The sequence below is a fragment of the Brassica rapa genome, chromosome A09 (assembly GCF_000309985.2).
Source record: "Brassica rapa cultivar Chiifu-401-42 chromosome A09, CAAS_Brap_v3.01, whole genome shotgun sequence".
NCBI classification, from domain to species: Eukaryota; Viridiplantae; Streptophyta; class Magnoliopsida; order Brassicales; family Brassicaceae; genus Brassica; species Brassica rapa.
This window is the reverse complement of record NC_024803.2, coordinates 37,632,256-37,651,247: the sequence shown is the minus strand read 5'-3', so window position 1 is coordinate 37,651,247 and position 18,992 is coordinate 37,632,256. Positions and strand designations below refer to the sequence as shown.

At 37.2% G+C, this 18,992-nt stretch overlaps 4 protein-coding genes across 4 annotated transcripts; all 4 read right to left on the bottom strand.

The window, feature by feature from the left end:
* Positions 1–1,683: 1,683 nt before the first annotated feature.
* Positions 1,684–3,941, bottom strand: LOC103841973 (cystine lyase CORI3). Its single transcript, XM_009118567.2, has 7 exons — positions 3,638–3,941; positions 3,204–3,543; positions 2,894–3,112; positions 2,684–2,743; positions 2,416–2,571; positions 2,230–2,323; positions 1,684–2,108 (listed from the first exon to the last, which is right to left on the bottom strand). The coding sequence occupies exons 1-7, from the start codon at positions 3,886–3,888 to the stop codon at positions 1,924–1,926; spliced, it is 1,305 nt and encodes a 434-aa protein (XP_009116815.2). The 5' UTR covers positions 3,889–3,941; the 3' UTR covers positions 1,684–1,923.
* Positions 3,942–8,551: 4,610 nt separating this feature from the next.
* Positions 8,552–9,802, bottom strand: LOC103842351. The gene is made up of 2 exons (XM_009118963.1): positions 9,160–9,802; positions 8,552–9,036 (listed from the first exon to the last, which is right to left on the bottom strand). The coding sequence occupies exons 1-2, from the start codon at positions 9,800–9,802 to the stop codon at positions 8,552–8,554; spliced, it is 1,128 nt and encodes a 375-aa protein (XP_009117211.1).
* A 3,839-nt stretch (positions 9,803–13,641) lies between these two features.
* On the bottom strand, positions 13,642–13,995 carry LOC103842350 (keratin, type II cytoskeletal 68 kDa, component IB-like). Its single transcript, XM_009118962.2, has one exon. The coding sequence runs from the start codon at positions 13,993–13,995 to the stop codon at positions 13,642–13,644; it is 354 nt and encodes a 117-aa protein (XP_009117210.2).
* A 1,317-nt stretch (positions 13,996–15,312) lies between these two features.
* On the bottom strand, positions 15,313–18,162 carry LOC103841972 (probable polygalacturonase). Its single transcript, XM_009118566.3, has 5 exons — positions 17,915–18,162; positions 17,265–17,741; positions 17,003–17,177; positions 16,189–16,259; positions 15,313–16,115 (listed from the first exon to the last, which is right to left on the bottom strand). The coding sequence occupies exons 2-5, from the start codon at positions 17,725–17,727 to the stop codon at positions 15,412–15,414; spliced, it is 1,413 nt and encodes a 470-aa protein (XP_009116814.1). The 5' UTR covers positions 17,728–17,741; positions 17,915–18,162; the 3' UTR covers positions 15,313–15,411.
* Positions 18,163–18,992: the final 830 nt, after the last annotated feature.

Sequence of the window (18,992 nt, the reverse complement as noted above, 5' to 3'; positions counted from 1 at the left end):
GCGCCTGAGCAGCCGAGGAGACGAATGAGTGCTCGCTGGATGTCGCCGCCGTAGGGGTGAAGGTCGAGCTGGGGATTTGTAAGTAACCCTTTTCTTGAAGTTTCTCTAAGCATTTGTCTGAACATGAATCTTGATCTTCTTGTTTTATCTGAAGGCATTCCCAAGAGACTCTCCGTTAGCTGTTGACATGTCAACAGCGATCTTAGTTCTGTCTGAAACAGGACAGCTTCAAAAGATACGTGAAAAGTGGCTTTCGAAATCTAACTGTAGTAACCTGAATGGTTCACACTCAGATGATGATCAAGAACAGCTTGGTCTCCATAGCTTCTGGTTGCTATTCCTTATGTGTGGGGTTGCTTGTTTCATCGCTCTCCTTATCTACTTCTTCAAGATAGTCCGAGACTTTTGCAACGACCACAAGCCTTTGGAAGAAGCTATAGTACCGCAGAGCCGTGCTTATGTTATAAATTTTGAGGCATTGGCCTCAGGCCCCCTCTTAGATTATTAGATTTGAGGGCCTCAGATTCAGAAAATAACTCTGTAAACATGTAAATGATAATCTAATGGTTTTAATGTCCTAAATTCCTAACACATACATCTCTATTTTCTAATTATAATCGTTAAATTCCTTTATTATTCATTTTTCTTCTTTAATTGTTTTTTTTTGAACTGATTTATGCATAAAAGAAGAATATATAATAAATTCTTCTTTAATTGTTAGAAGTCTCTTCTCTATATCATTTATATTTATAACATTTTCTTTATAAGTTTCCATTATTTGTTATACTTTCCTGAAAAAAAATTCAAAACTAGAAATAAGATATTTATATACATAGACCAAATTTTTATATGACCTATATTATAAGCAACTATTTTTACTACTATTATTATTTGGAATAAAACGAACCAATTTTTTGCCTTAGGCCCCTAATATCATAGGCACGGCACTGATAGTACCTTCGCCAGAAAGCTCGCATTCTAACACATTGCATACGTTTCTTGCTTACTTTGACGAGAAGGAAGACAAAACCAAGAGAAGGTTGAAGCGTAAACGGAATCATGATCTCTCTGTAAAGTTTCCTAGACCAATGTGACAGATCTAATCATCACTCAACTCAAGCAATCTTCTTCAGGCATAACAACATACCTCATGAGTATAGAAGTAAAGAAAAGGAGATTTTGATTATGTGATTCTTCAAAACATATGATTTGCAGTGTACGGAACATTGTTGACGCAAGAAGTTAGAAAAAATTGATGCATACATAAACTTGTAACTTGTAAGACAAAGCTCAAGCTGTATTAATTTGTATTGGCAGAGTATTGGTTTCAGTTGACAAACTGAAAAAACTTGAGTTGCCAATCCGGTTTAATTAACTTCCCAACCCGAAAGTTTATTCACAGAAGCTGAACTGAAATCAATTGATCTGTTTTCATTTTTTCTACACTTCCAACAAATTGGTAATAGAAATTAAACCAACTTATACCCATTTTAACCGGAATTACTTTCAAAAATCACTCAGATTAAACAGAAAATAGTGTGGTTTCTATTTCTTATATAGAGATTAAACCAAGACCAGCCAATTAACCGGACTATTCCAAGTATACGGGTTGGGTTTGGCTTTTCTAGGTTAGTGGTTACTGATTAGTCTTACTTTGAAAAAATAGATACTAATATATTCAAATGAAAACATACTGAAACTTATTCGTTTATAGAATGTACAAAGAAAATACATACATCGAAAGACATACCAAACGATGTGAAAACATTACATGCTTAATGGTTACTATAGTATACCATTGATTTATTCTGTCACAAACTCGAAAGGTGTTCATAACTTATTCATAAAAGCAAAACACCCCCATTTATTCCATTTATTTATTATTATAGCATATAAAAAGACTTAGGCTTACATAAGAACCCTTTAGTTGACACCATTGACATCTTTAAATGGAGCTTCGTTGACACCATTGACAATTTTGAATGGAGTTTCACCTGAAATGGAGTGGCGATCACAAAAGCTCTTCAATCTATCAAATGCATCCTCCAAAGTTGGAATATGCATGTCAATAGAATGCCTCACCCAGTTCTTCAGAGTAAAAGCAATCCCTAAACCAAACCAGCACACAACATATGAGTTGTTTTGTTAAAATTATCAAACAGAAAAATTGATTATCTTGACTGATAGACCGCAAAACCTTGGACATTGATAATAAATATTCATTAATACCAGGTAAAAGGACGAGGTTTTCCTCAATAGCTAATTTTTCACAGAAGTCTTCATCATCTTCAATGTCCACAAAGCATGACAAGTTCAGCTCGGTCTGCGAGTAGAAAATAAAACAAAATGTAAAAAATACAATTATAAAAAGAAGGTTAGAATAAGTTATAAAGATACATAGTAATGATAGAATACCCAAAAGAAGGTGCATGCTTCAGGTTTCATGTAGCAGGTGAGGGAAGGTATGCTCTTGAGCTTATAATATGCAAACTCGGTTGCAGCTTTCAGAAAGCATTGCCTCCTTTGGAAGAATTCTTTGCCAGTTTTCTCCAAGATGGTGGGAATTGCCGCCTGCATAATAAAAACCTGACACATTAGCTATATAATTGATAATAATTGGAATAGTCCGTAACATTTTATTTTATCTGGTTACAGAAAGCGCCCGAATTAGAAAGTCTCGTACCTGGATAACACTTGGTGGTTTAGAATTTAGATCAAGGAACTGTTTTATAGCAGCTAAAACCTGTCCATATAAAACAAGATTAGGACCAAAAGTTAATAAGAATGAACGTTGATAACTCTTAATATCAAACATAGTACGTGCATAATGAATAATGATATACAAATCATTCATATATATGTTTAAAGAATGGTGGAGAAAAATAGACCGGACATTTTTGGATTTAAAGACACCATCTAGGTCGTGAAGCGCGATCCAGCCAGTTCGCCATCCAGGGACAGACCATCCCTTCGATATGGACCCGAGTGTAACCACCGGTACAATGGACGAGAATTTGCCCATGGGAACGAAGGGATTACACCCAAACACCGACCAACGAAAAACTTCGTCAGAAACAACCATTATCCCGAGTTCTCGAGCCAACACAGCGAGCTAAGATTCATTAATATACACACAGTCAAAGGATTATAACACAAGGCCATGCGAATACTTGTATAGCTAATTAGAGTATAGGTGAAAATACCTGCTTGAGATGAGCTTCAGAGTAGGTGTTCCCGTTGGGATTGTGCGGGTTTATTATAAATATTGCGAATGTGTTCTCATCCGCTGCCGCTCGGACGCTGTCAAGGTCAATCTCATAGTTCTTTTCGCGAAGAAATTCGTAATTGCGGACCTCAAGGTGCTTGAAGATGGAACGGATTAAGTTACTTGGGTAGCCTGGCTTGGGAAGCAAGATGTTGGCATTTGGTTTAGCCAATGTATCAACGGCAAGCTCGATGGCTTGTTTGCATCCAACGGTCATAAACACGTCATCAGGTGACAGTTTCTGCGGAAGATCTCTGTTTAGGTAATCTGCTACTGCCCTGAGAAAATCAAAAATTATGGGACACTTTTTTTGTCAAAGAGGTCTAAAATTAATAAACTATGCTACTATAATTTGATGTATGTATATATCACCTTTTGGCCGCCGGAAGGCCAATACTGGGAGCATAGGCGTTTCCAGTGCCACATAGGACGGCTTTTACGACAGCCCTTTCAGCGGTGTGGCTAGTCTCGGCAGTTTCACCTCGTGGAGGCAAAATGGGCTTTCCTTGAGGATCGCACAGAGCAAAGAGTTTAGAGGTGTAAGTGCTTAGTGAGGCTTCTGAGGCGGCCTTGCCCTCATCGCTGCCACTGAACTGCCAATCAACGCTTTCATTGTTCGCCATCTTTTTTTTTCCTTACGTAGTTTTTTCTGTTTTTGGATGATTACTCTCGTTACTACTAGTGAGATTATATAGTACAAGTTTTTACACTTTTTCTTATCAAAGTTTATACTTCGCGTGGTTATATAAGAAAAGAAAGGAACTAAATGCATCTCGAGTCCCCTACATGTTAGAACGTTTCCTCTAATCACGGTAAGTACAAAATGTAAAACTAACTGTCAATGGACAATAGGTAAATTTTTTTGGATCAAAAAGGTATATAAAATATTTTATCTGACAAAGAAAAATCACGTGCTATTTGGATTTTCAATTATACAAGGTGATATTATATAATATAGTACCAAACTTATTTTCGGTTTTCTTTCTATCCGTAGTTCTATACCATCGGTGAGGGCCTCTACACTTTACATTTTGCTTATGATGCCGTGTGTCACCATCAACACATATAAACGCAAGACTTAAGAACAATCCTAATGATTTGAGACGTGAGTTACAAGAAACAACGGAATCTTTTTTTTTTCATCGTGTTTTTAGCTTTCGTCTATACACTGGAAATCGTGAGGATAAGTTGGAATAACCTATCGCCATACTAAATTTCTTTTGTAGATCATACATATTCTTTTCTGTAAAATAACGTCTTCACTTTTAACTATGTAAATCAGATCACGTAATGTAACACTGTAAAATATGACAAAATCATTGAAATATCACATAAAGATGTAGAATAAATTACTGGGGCCTGTGGCCCGGCGGTAGTTAACTTGAAGCACAATAAGGTGAAGCCATCTGGATTCGAGTCCTGGTCACAGAAGAATTAAATTTCCGGTATCGCCAGGGATAGTGGACTGACACAAAATAGGTGAGTGCTTTTTGTTTTGTTAAAGTGGCACAACTGGTGTTGGGTCGGAGCGACAGCTAGCAATACCATACTTGAATCGACACGAGTATGACCAACACACATGCCCAGTGGTAATTAACTTGAAGATCAATAAAGAAAAACCATCTGGGTTCGAGTCCCAGCCATTGAAAAAATTAAATTTTTGGTATCGCCAAAGACAGGGGATTGACACACAATAGCCGAATGCTTTTTGTTTTGTTAAAGTGGCACAACCGGTGTTGGGTCGGAGCGACAGCTAGTAATACCATACTTGAATCGACATAAGTATGACCAACACACAGACCCGTTCCGGAGCATAGGCAAAAGTTAACTTAGTTAACTTTCTAACAACATTGACCATGATAAGTCGAGGACAAGAGTTAGAAAATATTCATATATGCATGGGCCAGATATTAGTCATTTGGGAAGCTTTGTTCGGCTTAGTATATTAGAAGATAATGGCCGAACACTGAACGATACTTACCTGGATGAGGTCGACTCTTGATCAATAAGATGAGTGGCCTAAGAGCAACATTAAAGAAAAGGGGGAGAGGGTGGGTTCTAATTTTTTTTTTATTATTATTTTTTTTTGTTTTGTCCGATTTAGAAAAAATTAAAAATTAAAAATAGACCAATCGCGGGCCGCCACATGTTAGTCTAGAATCAAAGATTGAAAGTATCTCAATATAAAGAACTCACTCTTCTTTATTAATCTCTTTGTGGAATGGAAACTCACTCAAAACCACAAGCTCTCAAACTCTCAATCTCTAACTCACAAGTTATGCCACACTTTGACATATCCTTTATATAGAGATTTAATATTCCTAATCCTATTACATAAATATATCTAGATAACTCCTAAACATATTATTAATCTCAATCTTAATAGGATTAGGTATTTTACGTGCTCCTCAAGTTTCCTTAATCTTCAAGCTTATCTCAACATTCTCCCCTTTAAGCTTGAAATCATTCTTCAACAAATCTTGCATTCCAATCAAATCCTTCATCTCTTTAAACTTGATTCTTCCAAGAGCTTTAGTTAAAATGTCAGCCTTTTGTTGATCACTAGAGACATGCTCTACTATAATTTTTCCTTTCTCGACACACTCTCTAATAAAATGATATCTTGAGTGTATATGCTTGCTTCTGCCATGAAATACTGGATTTCTTGTAAGAGCTATAGCCGACTGGTTATCAATTCTTATCACTGCTTTCTCAACTGGTTGCTCCATAATTTCGCTCAGCAACTCTTGCAACCATATAGCTTGTTTGGCCGCCTCTGTACCTGCCATGAACTCTGCTTCACAGCTCGACAATGCGACCGTGTCCTGTTTGATTGAACACCACGTAATCAAACTCTCTCCAAGATAAAATATATGACCTGCAGTGCTTCTACCATCATCAGGATCGATGTTATGACTACTATCACTATAGCCAATTATCTTTGGGATCCTTGGTACTGATCTCGTGAATATCAGACCAAGTGAAGTCGTTCCTTTCACATATCTGAGAAAATGTTTCATTGCAGCTTCATGCGACACTTTCGGAGTTTGCATATACCGGCTTAAGACCCCAATTGTAAACGAAAGATCTGGCCTGGTGTGTAGTAGATACCTTAGGCAACCAACATTCCTTTGGTACTTTGTAGCATCAACATCCTCTTCATCAATGGATTTCGCCAGTTTGAGTCCACTTTCCATCGGAGTGTGGGACAAATTACAGTTTTTCATACCACTCTCCTCTAGAATCTTTGACGCATATCACATTTGATTTAGAGTTATGTACCCTTCTTCCTGACTCACTTCAATTCCTAAATAATAACTCAGTTTGCCAAGGTCACTCATCTCGAATTTAGAGGCCATCTCTCCTTTAAACATATCGATGACTTTCCTGCTAGCTCCGGTAACAAACAAATCATCGACATACACAGCTACTACAAGTATGCTTGCATCAACGGTCTTTCTGTAGACTGAAGCCTCCTTTGAACACCTTTTGAAACCAAACTCTAGTAGAATCTGATTTAACTTGTGATTCCAAGCCCTCGGAGCTTGTTTCAAGCCATACAACGCTTTGTGAAGTTTGTAAACCTTCTTCTCATTACCTTTTACTTCAAAACCCTCCGGCTGCGTCACATAAACTGTCTCATTCAGCTCTCCATGTAAGAATGCTGTTTTAACATCTAGATGATGTACTTCCCATCCATTCGTTGCTGCAATACTCACAAGTAGTCTGATGGTTTCAAGTCGAGCTACAGGTGCAAAAACTTCATCAAAGTCAACTACATGCTGCTGTACATATCCTTTTGCCACAAGGCGAGCCTTGTATTTGTTGATAGACCCGTCAGAATTTCTTTTGACTTTGAAAATCCATCTAAGGCCAATTGGTTTTGTGCCTGCAGGTAGATCAACTAGGCTCCACACGAGATTCTTCTCAATTGACTTTAACTCATCAAGACACGCATCTATCCACTCTTTGAGTTCACTTGCCTCCGCAAAGTTGCTTGGTTCTTCATCCAAGCACATCAGTAGCATCTCTCCTTCTTCATCTGCCATTAAAACATAATCGTCAAGATATTTCGGTTTTGACGTAAGCCGCTCACTCCTTCTCAAAGGTCTGTCTTCATGTTCGCTATTGTCATCCTCATCATCAACTTGAGCTGTAGTTTCCTCTGAAGCGTCTGGTATATGATCTTCTGCTACTATCTGATCATCTCTGGTTACGTGTTTCTCTGTTTCACTCACGCCTTTAGTTGCATCAATACTTTTAGCTATCCCATGATTACCAAACTCTCCGAGTGTCACTTCAAAATCATTATAGTTCTTTTGCTCTGCATCAATCTTCTTCCAATTCCAACCCTTAGTTTCATCGAAGACAACATCTCGTGATACTACAATCTTTTTAGTGTTTGGATCATATAGTTTATATGCCTTAGACCCGGGCTATGTTCCAAGATGAACAAGCATGCGCGATCTGTCATCTAACTTCTTCAGATGAACCTTATCAACTTTCGCGAAGCTTATGCATCCGAAAACCCGAAGATGGCTTATGTTTGGCTTTCGACCCCTTAAGACTTCATAAGGAGTTTGATCCTTTAGAGACCTTGTTGCTATCCGATTGATCAGATATGTTGCGTGTCTTACCGACTCTCCCCACAGATAATTTGGCATATGCATATGCTTTAGGATGCTCCTTGACATCTCCATTAATGTTCTGTTTCTCCTTTCTACCACCCCGTTTTGTTGGGGAGTGTATGGAGCCGTAAGATGTCTCTTTATACCTTTACTTTCACAATACGTACTGAACTCATGTGAGGTAAACTCTCCACCACGGTCTGTGCAGAAAGTGGCTATGGGTTCTCCGACTTCTTGCTCTATTAGTTCCTTTAGCTTCTTGAATTTTTCGAAAGCTTCACTTTTCTCCGCAAGTAGGATTGACCACATATACCGAGTATGATCATCGATAACCACAAATATATATATCTTTCCTCCTGGTGTGCTTGGCGAAATAGGTCCACGGAGATCTCCATGTAGTAGTTCAAGTGCTTTGATTGCTCTATATGTTGTTGACTGCGGGAAGACCTGCCTTGCTTGTTTCCCAAGTAGACATGATGAACACAACTCTTTTATGACATTTACACTTGGGACCCCAATAACAAGTTCCTTCTGTATCATCAACTTCATCGTAGCAGTGTTGATATGTCCAAGCCTGTAGTGCCACCTATTTGATTCGCTTATCTGACTTAGGTGAAGTTGTGTTGCTTCTCTAATTCCCATGCGCACTTTTTAAAGCCTATTTTTTTGACCGTTTAGCCGTTACCAGAAGCTTTCCTTGCTGATCACTCATCGTTAGGTAGTCATCTTTCAATCTTATGTCACAACCTGACTCTGTTGCTTGACCGAGGCTAATAATGTTACTCCGCAGATTAGGGATAAAGTACACATCGTTCATCCTTCTAGCTTCTCCATTCATATCAGTGAACGAGATGGTACCTTTTCCCTTTATATCAATCTTCGAATCATCGCCAAACCTCACTTTTCCTGTGACTGTATTATCCAAGACAGAGAAGTATCGTTGATCTCCCGTCATATGGTTACTGGCTCCGTTATCCAGATACCATATGTCTGCAGTATCCGTGTGTGTCTCGTACTTCTCAGGGTTGCAGTTCTTCTCATTGAGATATACCACCTCATGCATCATCAACTCATCTGCGTCTTGTGTATCGGTGTTGTCATTCTCTTGGGTTTCTTGGAGTTTCAGGAGACGATCAGGACAATCTGTGGCATAGTGTCCATACTTGTCACAGCGATATCACATAACTCTTGACGTGTCTCTATCTCCATTATATCGTCCTCTTCCGCGTCCTCTTCCGTAATATGATCGACTTCCTCGTCCTCTACCCCGATAGTTTCTGTTGTAGTCGCGATTTTGGTGTGTGGACTGTGATTCTGAATTTGCATACATCAATTTGTTTTGATCTTCTTGTTGCTCTTCTTCTTCACAAATACGCTCCTCGTATGCCTTTAACCGGCCGATGATGTCTTCAAATTTTGTGTTGTTGCGATCAAGTACTTGTTCAAGAGAGGCAACGATGTGTATAAACTTTTTCCGTGGAAGACTCGTTAGAAACTTTTTCACCAGTTCTGCAAATTTTGATGCAATCTCGGATAACTTGCCGCTGAAGTCATCAATTTTTTCTGTGTCTTTCATCTTCAGTCTTTCAAATTCCGACATTAGTGTCTGCAGTCTTGCCTCCTTGACTCTCTCTGCGCCAACATGACGCGTTTTAATAGCTTCCCACACCTTCTTCGCTGTGTTAAGTTCACCCACTTGTAGAATCAGCACCTCCGGTATAGACTGGAAGAGAAGAGCTATCGCCATGTTATTTTTATCTCCGTTAGGCTCTTCTTCTTCCACAGCTTCCCAGACCTTATGCACCTTCAACGCGATCTTCATTCTTATTTCCCAAACTGTGTAATTTGTTGCAGTAAGCATTGGGCACTTAATAGAGGTTCCTCCTCCTTCCTTTAATTTTGTATCCATTGTTATGATCTCACCACTCATATCTCCTAAGCTCTGATACCAAATCTAGAATCAAAGATTGAAAGTATCTCAATATAAAGAACTCACTCTTCTTTATTAATCTCTTTGTGGAAACTCACTCAAAACCACAAGCTCTCAAACTCTCAATCTCTAACTCACAAGTTATGCCACACTTTGACATATCCTTTATATAGAGATTTAATATTCCTAATCCTATTACATAAATATATCTAGATAACTCCTAAACATATTATTAATCTCAATCTTAATAGGATTAGGTATTTTACTTGCTCCTCAAGTTTCCTTAATCTTCAAGCTTATCTCAACAGTTAGTGGGGCCCGCGAACAGTTAAAAAGCTTCACCGGACTCGCCTCTTACATAAGAGGAAGAAGAGGTGGGTTTTCTGATTTTTGTGGGCCTTCCACCTCTTACAACTCCTTAAGAGTCAACGATAATGCTGCTCTAAGCTAGTAACTTCCATTGCACAATAAGAAAGGGTGCTTAGCTTAAGATTTTCCCAAGTGGAAGAGCCTGCGTCTTATTTTGCGGTAGTGGGGCTTTGCGTCCGTGCGGCTCCTCCCATTTTAAATTATTTTAATTAATGTTAAGTCATTGTGTCTTTCCAAAGAAAAATCTGTTGAATTGGTTAAATTTAAGAGTAACTAGATTTTGACCCGCGCTTCGGAAGCGCGGATTATTTTTTGGATTGTAAACAAAGTTTATGAATTAGTATTTTAGAATTGTTGTATATTATTATAATACAAAGTCATATTATATCGGAAAAAATGTTTAAAATTATATAATTTATCAATTAGTTTATTTAATTTTTTGTATGTACATTCTTATGTAACTCTTTTTTAGGCATGGACATTGTATTGGACCTGGAAAACCAAACCAAAATCGACCCAGAAATATAGGTGCGATTTGGGTATGGATCCATGGAAAAGTACATTATTTTTTTGGACCCTCGGCTCTCTCTTCGAGTCATGGTCCTACCAGAGACTCAATCGGGTACCCCAAGTACCTTACATGTTTTGTGTATATTAGATATATTTGGATATTTCAGTTATGTTTTTGGTATTTCAAATTTTTGGGTTCGTGTTTTCTATTATAGTTTTGAGTTTCAGGTTAAATTTCAATTTTTTAAAAAAATATACTTCCGGTATTCTGGAAAAAAATTGGATATTTTTTGGTTCACCACGTCAGATTTCAGGGTCTTTTGGGTATTTGAATATATTTTTAGTATTTGTTTGGGCTTTCGGTATTTTTCGTGTTTTGGTATTTTTTGGGGTTTTTGGGTTAAAAATATATATTTTTGTGTCCTAAATTCTCAAATCAATCCAGATCCATTACTTATCCAAAAGTTATTGGTATTTTACAGGTATTTTAATTATGGATCTGAATTGACTTGAACCCGAAAAACCCGAGTTGGACCCAAAAAACCTGACATGAACCCGGAAAACTTGACCCGAACACAAACCAAAATTTTTCAAAGACCTAGTTATGTCCAAATTAATGTTTAAGACCCGAAAATCCAGACACAAAAATATCTGATCCGTATCCGACCCAAAGACCCAAATGCCTAAACTTACTCTCTCTCTCAATATTTTTTGTGTGGATTTTATAAGAGCTACATTTTTTGAATAGGTAAAACTTAAGATTTACTTGGCAGATTTTGATTTATCTAATAGTCTATATTTTGTAAGGTTTTTAAGAGTTTTTAAACTTATCTTAAATAACATATTTTATTATAAATTATTTTATAAAAAAATTGAAGTAAAATATGTAATTTTGTTTTTAACAGATGATTTGATATAGGTTTTTTATCAAATTTAATTTTGTAAATATTTTGAACTATATAATGTAAGATGACATAATATTATATGATGTATGATATTTTTTTTTGGTAGGTATATGATGTATGATATTGATATGTGCTAACTCTTAAATAAATTTCAAAATATATTAAAGTTATTAAAGTTAGTGGATTTAAATAGCATATCTACATTATTCTTTTTTGTTAAAATATTTGTAACAATATATGCTATATATTGGTTTTAAAAAATAAGGTAAAAATATAAGAATAATCAATTCTGATATCTTTTAAATTTAGATGCCTTTGAAAATAAGGTATATTCTTAGCAAATATACGAAAAAAAATTAGGATTGATTTATTTTGATATCTTGGTTGTTACAAATTAACAACGTGATAAAAAAAATACAAATACAATTTCAAGCACTTTTTGAAATTATACTAAATATTGTCAATATCTATTTTTAAGTTTGTTATAATATTGTGATGGATATACTGACTCACTTAAATGATAGATATTTAAACATTAGTGATTGCATGGCTCATTAAAGTCTTGTTATGATGTATAATATTGATTCTTCGATTTTTTTTTTAAATTTCCTAAACTGAGAAATTGCGAAAGAGTGGGCTGAGTGGCGATTTTTTCAAGAACATAGTATCGTTTTGGTTTTGAATGGCTGAGTGTTTCCCAAAAAAGAATTGCTGAGAACATTGTATATCACTTTTCATGGTAGAACACAATTCTATAAATGTAGATGGTGGGTTGAACTATTTCAGTTTTACATGTATAACGTTATGTATTTCATTTGTTTACCACATGATGTAGAGAATAATTATATAAAATGTTTGTATCGAATGGTGCTGTGAAATTAATAGAAACAATGGTTTATAGACAAAACGTACGTATATATTTAAAAGTTTATAGGTTGTCGGTTTTGATTATAACATTTAAGGACAATAAACAATTATAGGTTTTATTAAAATGTTAAGAGAGTTTTATTTGGTTGCTATAATAGGGGTTATTTATAATATTTGGTTATATGTTATAGGTTGGGCTATAAAAATGAATAGGTGCAACAACCTTGTTTAAGTAGATTTTTTCAGAATGATTCTCTTTTAATAGTATAGATTTGCAACTATACACACAAATTAAATTTTATTTCTCAGCGTTCTTGCTTTTTAGAGGGTTCTTGTCTTGAAATATCAAAGGATTTGTAGATGGATGGAGTTCTTGTTTTGTCACTGAAATTCTGTATCGTTGACTTGGTTATTGAAATGGTGAAGAAGAGGAAAGTGAAAGACATGGACATTAAGATCAAGTACACATGTCTAGCCATTACAATATCTATTCTATTGTCCACGTCTCCATTGTGGCGTATTAATCTTGGGCATGTGGAGTTGATATGTGACATTGTTGAATTTAACCATGGGTAAGGCATTGCAGATTCTCCATTGTGATGTTTATGGTCGTGAATCTTCTGAAGAAGACTTAAGTTCACCTCCTAGCAGGCTCGTCTCATTGAAATTCAGGGCCCACTGCTGGTCCAAATAATTTCGAAAATATTTTTAAATAAATATAACCATGAAAATAATTGTGCCCTTTTTTGTAATGTTTTTAAAAAATAATGGTCCTAAATTCTAAAGAAATTTGTTGAATTCAAAGTTGGGCTATGTGCTTTTCCACTCTGGACACACCTTCTAAGTCGGACCTGTCCCTAGGTGAACCTTTAAATTCACGTTCTTTGTTATTACCAATCAAAACGACATTAGATTGATAATTAAATAGATTAATTTTAAAAAAAAAATCTGAAATAATTAGAAAAAAATAATAACGCAATGTCACTAACTAAACCCTAAATCCTAAATTCTAAACCCTAAACCTTAAATCTAAACCTTATACCTTAACTTCAAACCCTAAACCCAAACTCTATATTTTAAACCCAAATCCTACACCTTAAATTTTAAATTCAAACCATAAACCCTAAACTAAAACTCTAAACCCTAAACCTAAACTATACCTTAAACTCATGCACTGCCTCCTTCATAACCAAACCGGTTCGTGTTACCAATGTAGTAAGGGCTCATCCCTCTCCCATAGTCTACGTTCCCATTGAAACTTGAACCTCCAGTGAACCCTGTGGGCAACCCCTGCCCATATCCAGACCCACCGAAACTCGCAAACCCGCTTCTCCCAGCACCAATGGGACTAAACCTACCATCCATCCTAAGCCCATAGCCTCCAAGGCTAAACCCTTGAGCATATCCATTAAGGAGGTTGTTAACTCTACTGACTCCATAGCTGTAGCCAGCACCTAGCGGGCTGCTGCGAGCTGGACTCGGAGACAACTCCTTTGGAACAGCTCGCTTAACATCAACCATTTTACCGTTGAGTTCATGGAACGTCTTGATCAGCAGCACTTTCTCATGTGAAACGTTTCAGAGTGGAAAGGAGATTAGTGTACGGCATTTCAAACTCCTCAAGCCGTCGGTTATGTCATGTCTCCTGTTGATTGCTTCCAGAAGCAGCCTAAGGCTAATAACATGTCTTTCACCAAGCAGATGAATACACACATCATGAATACACGAGTGTTACAACAATGTTAAGGTGAAGACAAACTACTACTAAGTTTAGGCACCCACCCTTCTGCTAGCTCTGGAACCTCAGAGCTACCACGAGCTTCCTGTCGTTGTCAGAAAACAATATCAAATCCATTTGAGTATAGGCAGGGTTTCTTCGAGGAATCACAAGAAAGATTACCTTACTGAAGTACCTCTGCAAGAAACGATCTTAAGCGGAAAGTCGATCCACCTCCAGGTATATAGGAAAAACATTGCAATGAGCCTGCCGGCCTGTGTAACACATTAGGGTTTCAAAGACTCTTAGTTGCTATTATACTCCCTTACTGTTTTGTCAATTCTAAGAGTATCACTTGTCGTTTATTGTAGTTCCAATCGGAGGTTCAAAGCCTTCTTTCAGACCAGGGGTTTCAACCACTTCTGTGAAGAATAGGCTTTCAGCTTCACCTGGACCATCTCCTTCTAATAAATACAATAGTACCCCTTCTTCATATGGGATTGGGAATATTGCTAAAACTCATGCAGATAACGTGAATGTCACACCAGCCAAGTACTGCTACCATCCCCTGCCAGATAGAGGAATGATAGAATATTTAGGGAACTTAGGGATTATGTAAAGACCAAGCCATGCCTACCACCGACTGGAATTACAAGTGTAAGGATTAATTAGGGAACTTAGGGATTATGTAAATTTTTGTAAATATATATTCAGAATCCCTAAATTCTATCATTCCTTACAAAACTTTACTACTCAGCAGTTAATGTAAGGATTAATTTGTCCTCTCTTTTCATGGGGTTGGCAATGTTGTCCCATGCTTCAACTTTCACGGAACTAGGTATTGAGATCGTACATATATTTATAGCCCTCCTTTCAGTTTTTTTTTTACAGTAAGAGAGAAAATAATCAACCGATTCAAATCATGCCATAACGAAAAGTTCTAGAACTAAGTAAAGGGTCCCCTAACGCCGGGTTTTGCACCAACGGTGGCCTTCAAGTCCATTACCAAGGTGCAAGCCATATCTTTTGTGGTCTGAGACCTGTAGAAAATTTTCTTAATAATCGTTGGACCCTCAAATGACTAAAAACATTTAATTAATAATTGTTTCAAGTCCCACAAATTTCAATGACTAAAAACTCAGTTTGATTTCATCTTCATTTACTATAGATCAGATACACACATAAACATCTTCTCATAGATTGGTTTCATTACATACATTCTAATTCATCTGATAGCTACAACTCTTAAGCTCAACATTATCAATCTCCAACACATCACTCGGAAACTCACACCCACCGTCCATCTTCTCCTGCTTTCCATCAAGCAAATCGCACGGCTTAGGATCAACACCACTCGTAACCCCCTCCACGTCACTACACATCCACATCACCTTCTTATGCTTAACCGCCATAGAGATGGTCGCGTTGGAGATACAAATCCCCTTAAACGGATCACCCGAGATCCCTTCAAGCCTCCCAGCCATGGAAACATTCTCAGCGACAATGTCTCTATAATTAATCCCGGTTATCTCCGGTAGAGCGTGAGGGTCGTAGTGGCTATCCGCGTGGGCCTTGTAGTTCCCGGTCATCCAGAACACCCACTTCATCGTGTGGAGCCTCATCCCTCTCACGTACACGTTCCTCACGAACGCTCCTCTCCCCACCGCGGTTTTTATCCGCACGCCGGACTCGGTCTGGTACGCCGTGATCTCCTCCGCTCGGACGTCTTCGATCCCGCCGGACATCTCGCTCCCCAGCGCGATCGCGGCGCTGTAGGGGGAGATGCAGGTGAGGCGGCGGATTATGAGGTGCTTCGTCGGCATGCCGAAGGAGATTCCGTACTCGTCCCATCCGCTTTTCACGGCGACGCAGTCGTCGCCGGAGATTATGTAGCAGTCTTCGATTCTGGTGTTCGTGCACGAGTCTGAAAAGCATCGGATCCATTAACATCAATAAATAATCGGAAACAATTGATCGAGTAGGCGGCGACGGCGAACCTGGGTTGATTCCATCGGTGTTCGGAGATTTCACCGGGGCGATGATCGTCACACCTTTCACGATGATGTTGCTGCCACGTAGGATGGTTAAATAAGTAACCGTACGATTTGGCGGGTTTTTCGAGGAGTTGAGTTCAGTTGAATTGAAGTTCTTTTATAATTTTTCTCACACTTATTTTTGATATAAACTCATTTCACATTTAATTAATAATATTTTAGTTTCAGATATTTTAATTATTATATAAAAATAATTATGAAAGTTTCAAGTATTTATATTACACACAGTACTAATTAGCTTCTTTGGATCTGTTTTTTTTATATAGTTTTTATTTACTTATTAAAAAATTTCGATTTTTTGAATATCCCCTGAAGTTCAAAAAATACTCAAATCCAAACTCTACACGGATGTTAAAAACATAACGGCTTCGGTCAGAAAAAAATCAATTTTACCTCAAGTTTGATATTACTTTTTAAATTTATTTTTTTAAACATTTTTATAAATACTTTAAATTGTGATAAAAAATCTACTAAATCATTTATAAATTTTAGAATAATTTATAAAACATTGTAAAAGTTTATAAATCCAGCCTCACCCTTTAAATACTAAACCATAAATAATAATTAATAAATCATAAATACAAATGTTATAATAATTTTGTTCGAATGTATTTTTGAGAATTGGTTACCAACTTAAAATATTTGAAGTATTTACGATTCATGTATTTTCATAGTTGGGATTCGCTTCTGTACGTAACTATTTTGGCGAGGTCTAATGCACAATGATAGGTGTAAGGTGTGACACAAAATATATTACCTACTGTACACCGGGTGAATATTCCACGATGGAGAATCAATGAGCGTTATATTCGAAATCTGTATGGTGTCGGAGAACATTAGCTCGATCAGGTACGGCCGAGTGTATTTGAGTTTACCACCGTGAAACTTCTGCCACCAAAACGATCCTTGACCATCGATTGTACCATTGTTTCCTGAAATAATAACATTCAACGGCTCCAATTATTTCTCTCAATATTTAAATTAACGATTCAAAAAAAGAAGAAACAATGAAACTTTACCGGTTATGATTACGTCGGAGAGATTAGTCCCGAAGACAAGACTAGCGAATCTTCCACCGGCGGCGTCACGTCCTCTTCCGTAAGAAGGCAAAGCTTTAAGAACTAGGTATTCTTCTAAGTCTTGAGCAGCGAGGAGAGTAGCGTCTTTGTGAAGGAACAGAGTGAAATGGCTTGTGAGGCTGAAACTTCCGGTGAGCCATTTTCCGGCGGGGACAAAGAGCTGAGCTCCGCCGTCGGATGAGTATTGGCTGAGATGATCTACGGCGCTCTGGAAGGCCTTTGTGTTCAATGTTTTGCCGTCTCCGACGCCACCGAAGTCTGTTATGGAGGCGCTGTGGGATCTGCATGTGATGGCTGTGTACTCGTACGTTTCATATGACTGTGATACCTTTCTTCCTTGAGCATTGGTTGTAAGGAACGAGAGGGTTATGATAGTAACTATGCATGAGAGTATGTTCTTCATGGCTTCCTTTGTATCTGAAAAGAATAAAGAAAAAGAGTTAGAATCAAAAAGTTGTATAAATGGGTGCATGTGAAAGGTGATGCTTATGTTCATGAAACATAATGAATAATTGTTTAATACTGAAAACAAAATGGTGGGTTTGTTTAACCATTGTGTGTGTATGTATTTGAGAGAGAGAGATGCTTACTCGTGACTTGTGACCTTTGTAGATGTGGAGAGGCTAATTAAATGGTTTGTGAGGATACATGTGGGAAGGAATGAGTATTTATAAGGGGATAAATCATTGAGGAAGGAGAAAGAATGAAACCTTTTTTTTATGTCTCGAGTGTTTGCTGATCTTATACGTTTTATCAGTTAGTGGTATATCAATTGATTGGGAGATGTAATGGTGACAAGAGTCGTCAGAGAAAAGATAACCAAACGAAGGCATATCCTCATTATGGCCGCAATACTACCAAATAGAGGCACTTCAGTATGGCCTAAAGGAAAAAAATGAAATCTGAATACTGATAACTAGGAAGGGACTAACTTAACGTATGACCTCTGATGATTATGGGTATTTAAGACCCCATAACTTATTAGTTACGTTCATTGTTCTATGCCATGACCCATGTTGTCATCACTCTAATTCGAATTCATAGTTGCGTTCATTACTATACATATGATACAACATCATAAGACGGTCACTGCTATACATTTTTTTTTAACGTTTCACGTAACTTCGTATACAATCTAGAAGAAACATAATTTGTTTCAAATATGAGAAAATGGGAGCTGAACGATGTCAATTCCATTAGACTCACGGGTTGTTATGTTTGAGCTTTGAATACGTAACACAAGAATGGGTGATTGATTGTCTCTTTGTGTCTTGTGACTTGTGAGTGTAGAGTACAAACAACATTCTTGTCTCTTTCAGCTAAACTACTAAACTCTTCATACCATCGCTCGTTACTACTTACGGCAAATAAGCTAAAAAGTGAATAAATAATACTTTTGATAAAATCTATCCACACAAATTTTGCAAATAACGGTGTTATTCATCAAGAGCATCTTCATTAATGCATATGGGAATGAGAATGTGTCAGGCCATGTTAAGTCAAAAGAGAAGCTTACAAAATACACAAATAAAAAACTTATCCTTAATGTAATGCTTAATAAGAGTTATTATTAATAATTGTCTAGCAAAGTAGGTATCTCGTGAACTTTGAGTGTGTCCCCACGTTCAACTCCACTCATCCACTTCTGCCGACCCACTTCTCACGCCT

What these genes read in the sequence shown, in the direction of transcription:
- LOC103841973 (XM_009118567.2), bottom strand. Translation starts at nt 3,888, where the DNA reads ATGGCGAACAATGAAAGCGTTGATTGGCAGTTCAGTGGCAGCGATGAG. An exon ending in CTGAAGCTCATCTCAAGCAG is followed by an intron (nt 3,113 to 3,203) that starts GTATTTTCACCT and finishes AATGAATCTTAG; the next exon opens with CTCGCTGTGTTGGCTCGAGA. An exon ending in GTGTCTTTAAATCCAAAAAT is followed by an intron (nt 2,744 to 2,893) that starts GTCCGGTCTATT and finishes TTATATGGACAG; the next exon opens with GTTTTAGCTGCTATAAAACA.
- LOC103841972 (XM_009118566.3), bottom strand. Translation starts at nt 17,727, where the DNA reads ATGAAGAACATACTCTCATGCATAGTTACTATCATAACCCTCTCGTTC. An exon ending in CTCCGACGTAATCATAACCG is followed by an intron (nt 17,178 to 17,264) that starts GTAAAGTTTCAT and finishes TTATTATTTCAG; the next exon opens with GAAACAATGGTACAATCGAT. An exon ending in CACCGATGGAATCAACCCAG is followed by an intron (nt 16,116 to 16,188) that starts GTTCGCCGTCGC and finishes GATGCTTTTCAG; the next exon opens with ACTCGTGCACGAACACCAGA.
- LOC103842350 (XM_009118962.2), bottom strand. Translation starts at nt 13,995, where the DNA reads ATGGTTGATGTTAAGCGAGCTGTTCCAAAGGAGTTGTCTCCGAGTCCA.
- LOC103842351 (XM_009118963.1), bottom strand. Translation starts at nt 9,802, where the DNA reads ATGGATACAAAATTAAAGGAAGGAGGAGGAACCTCTATTAAGTGCCCA. An exon ending in CTACAACAGAAACTATCGGG is followed by an intron (nt 9,037 to 9,159) that starts GTAGAGGACGAG and finishes ACTATGCCACAG; the next exon opens with ATTGTCCTGATCGTCTCCTG.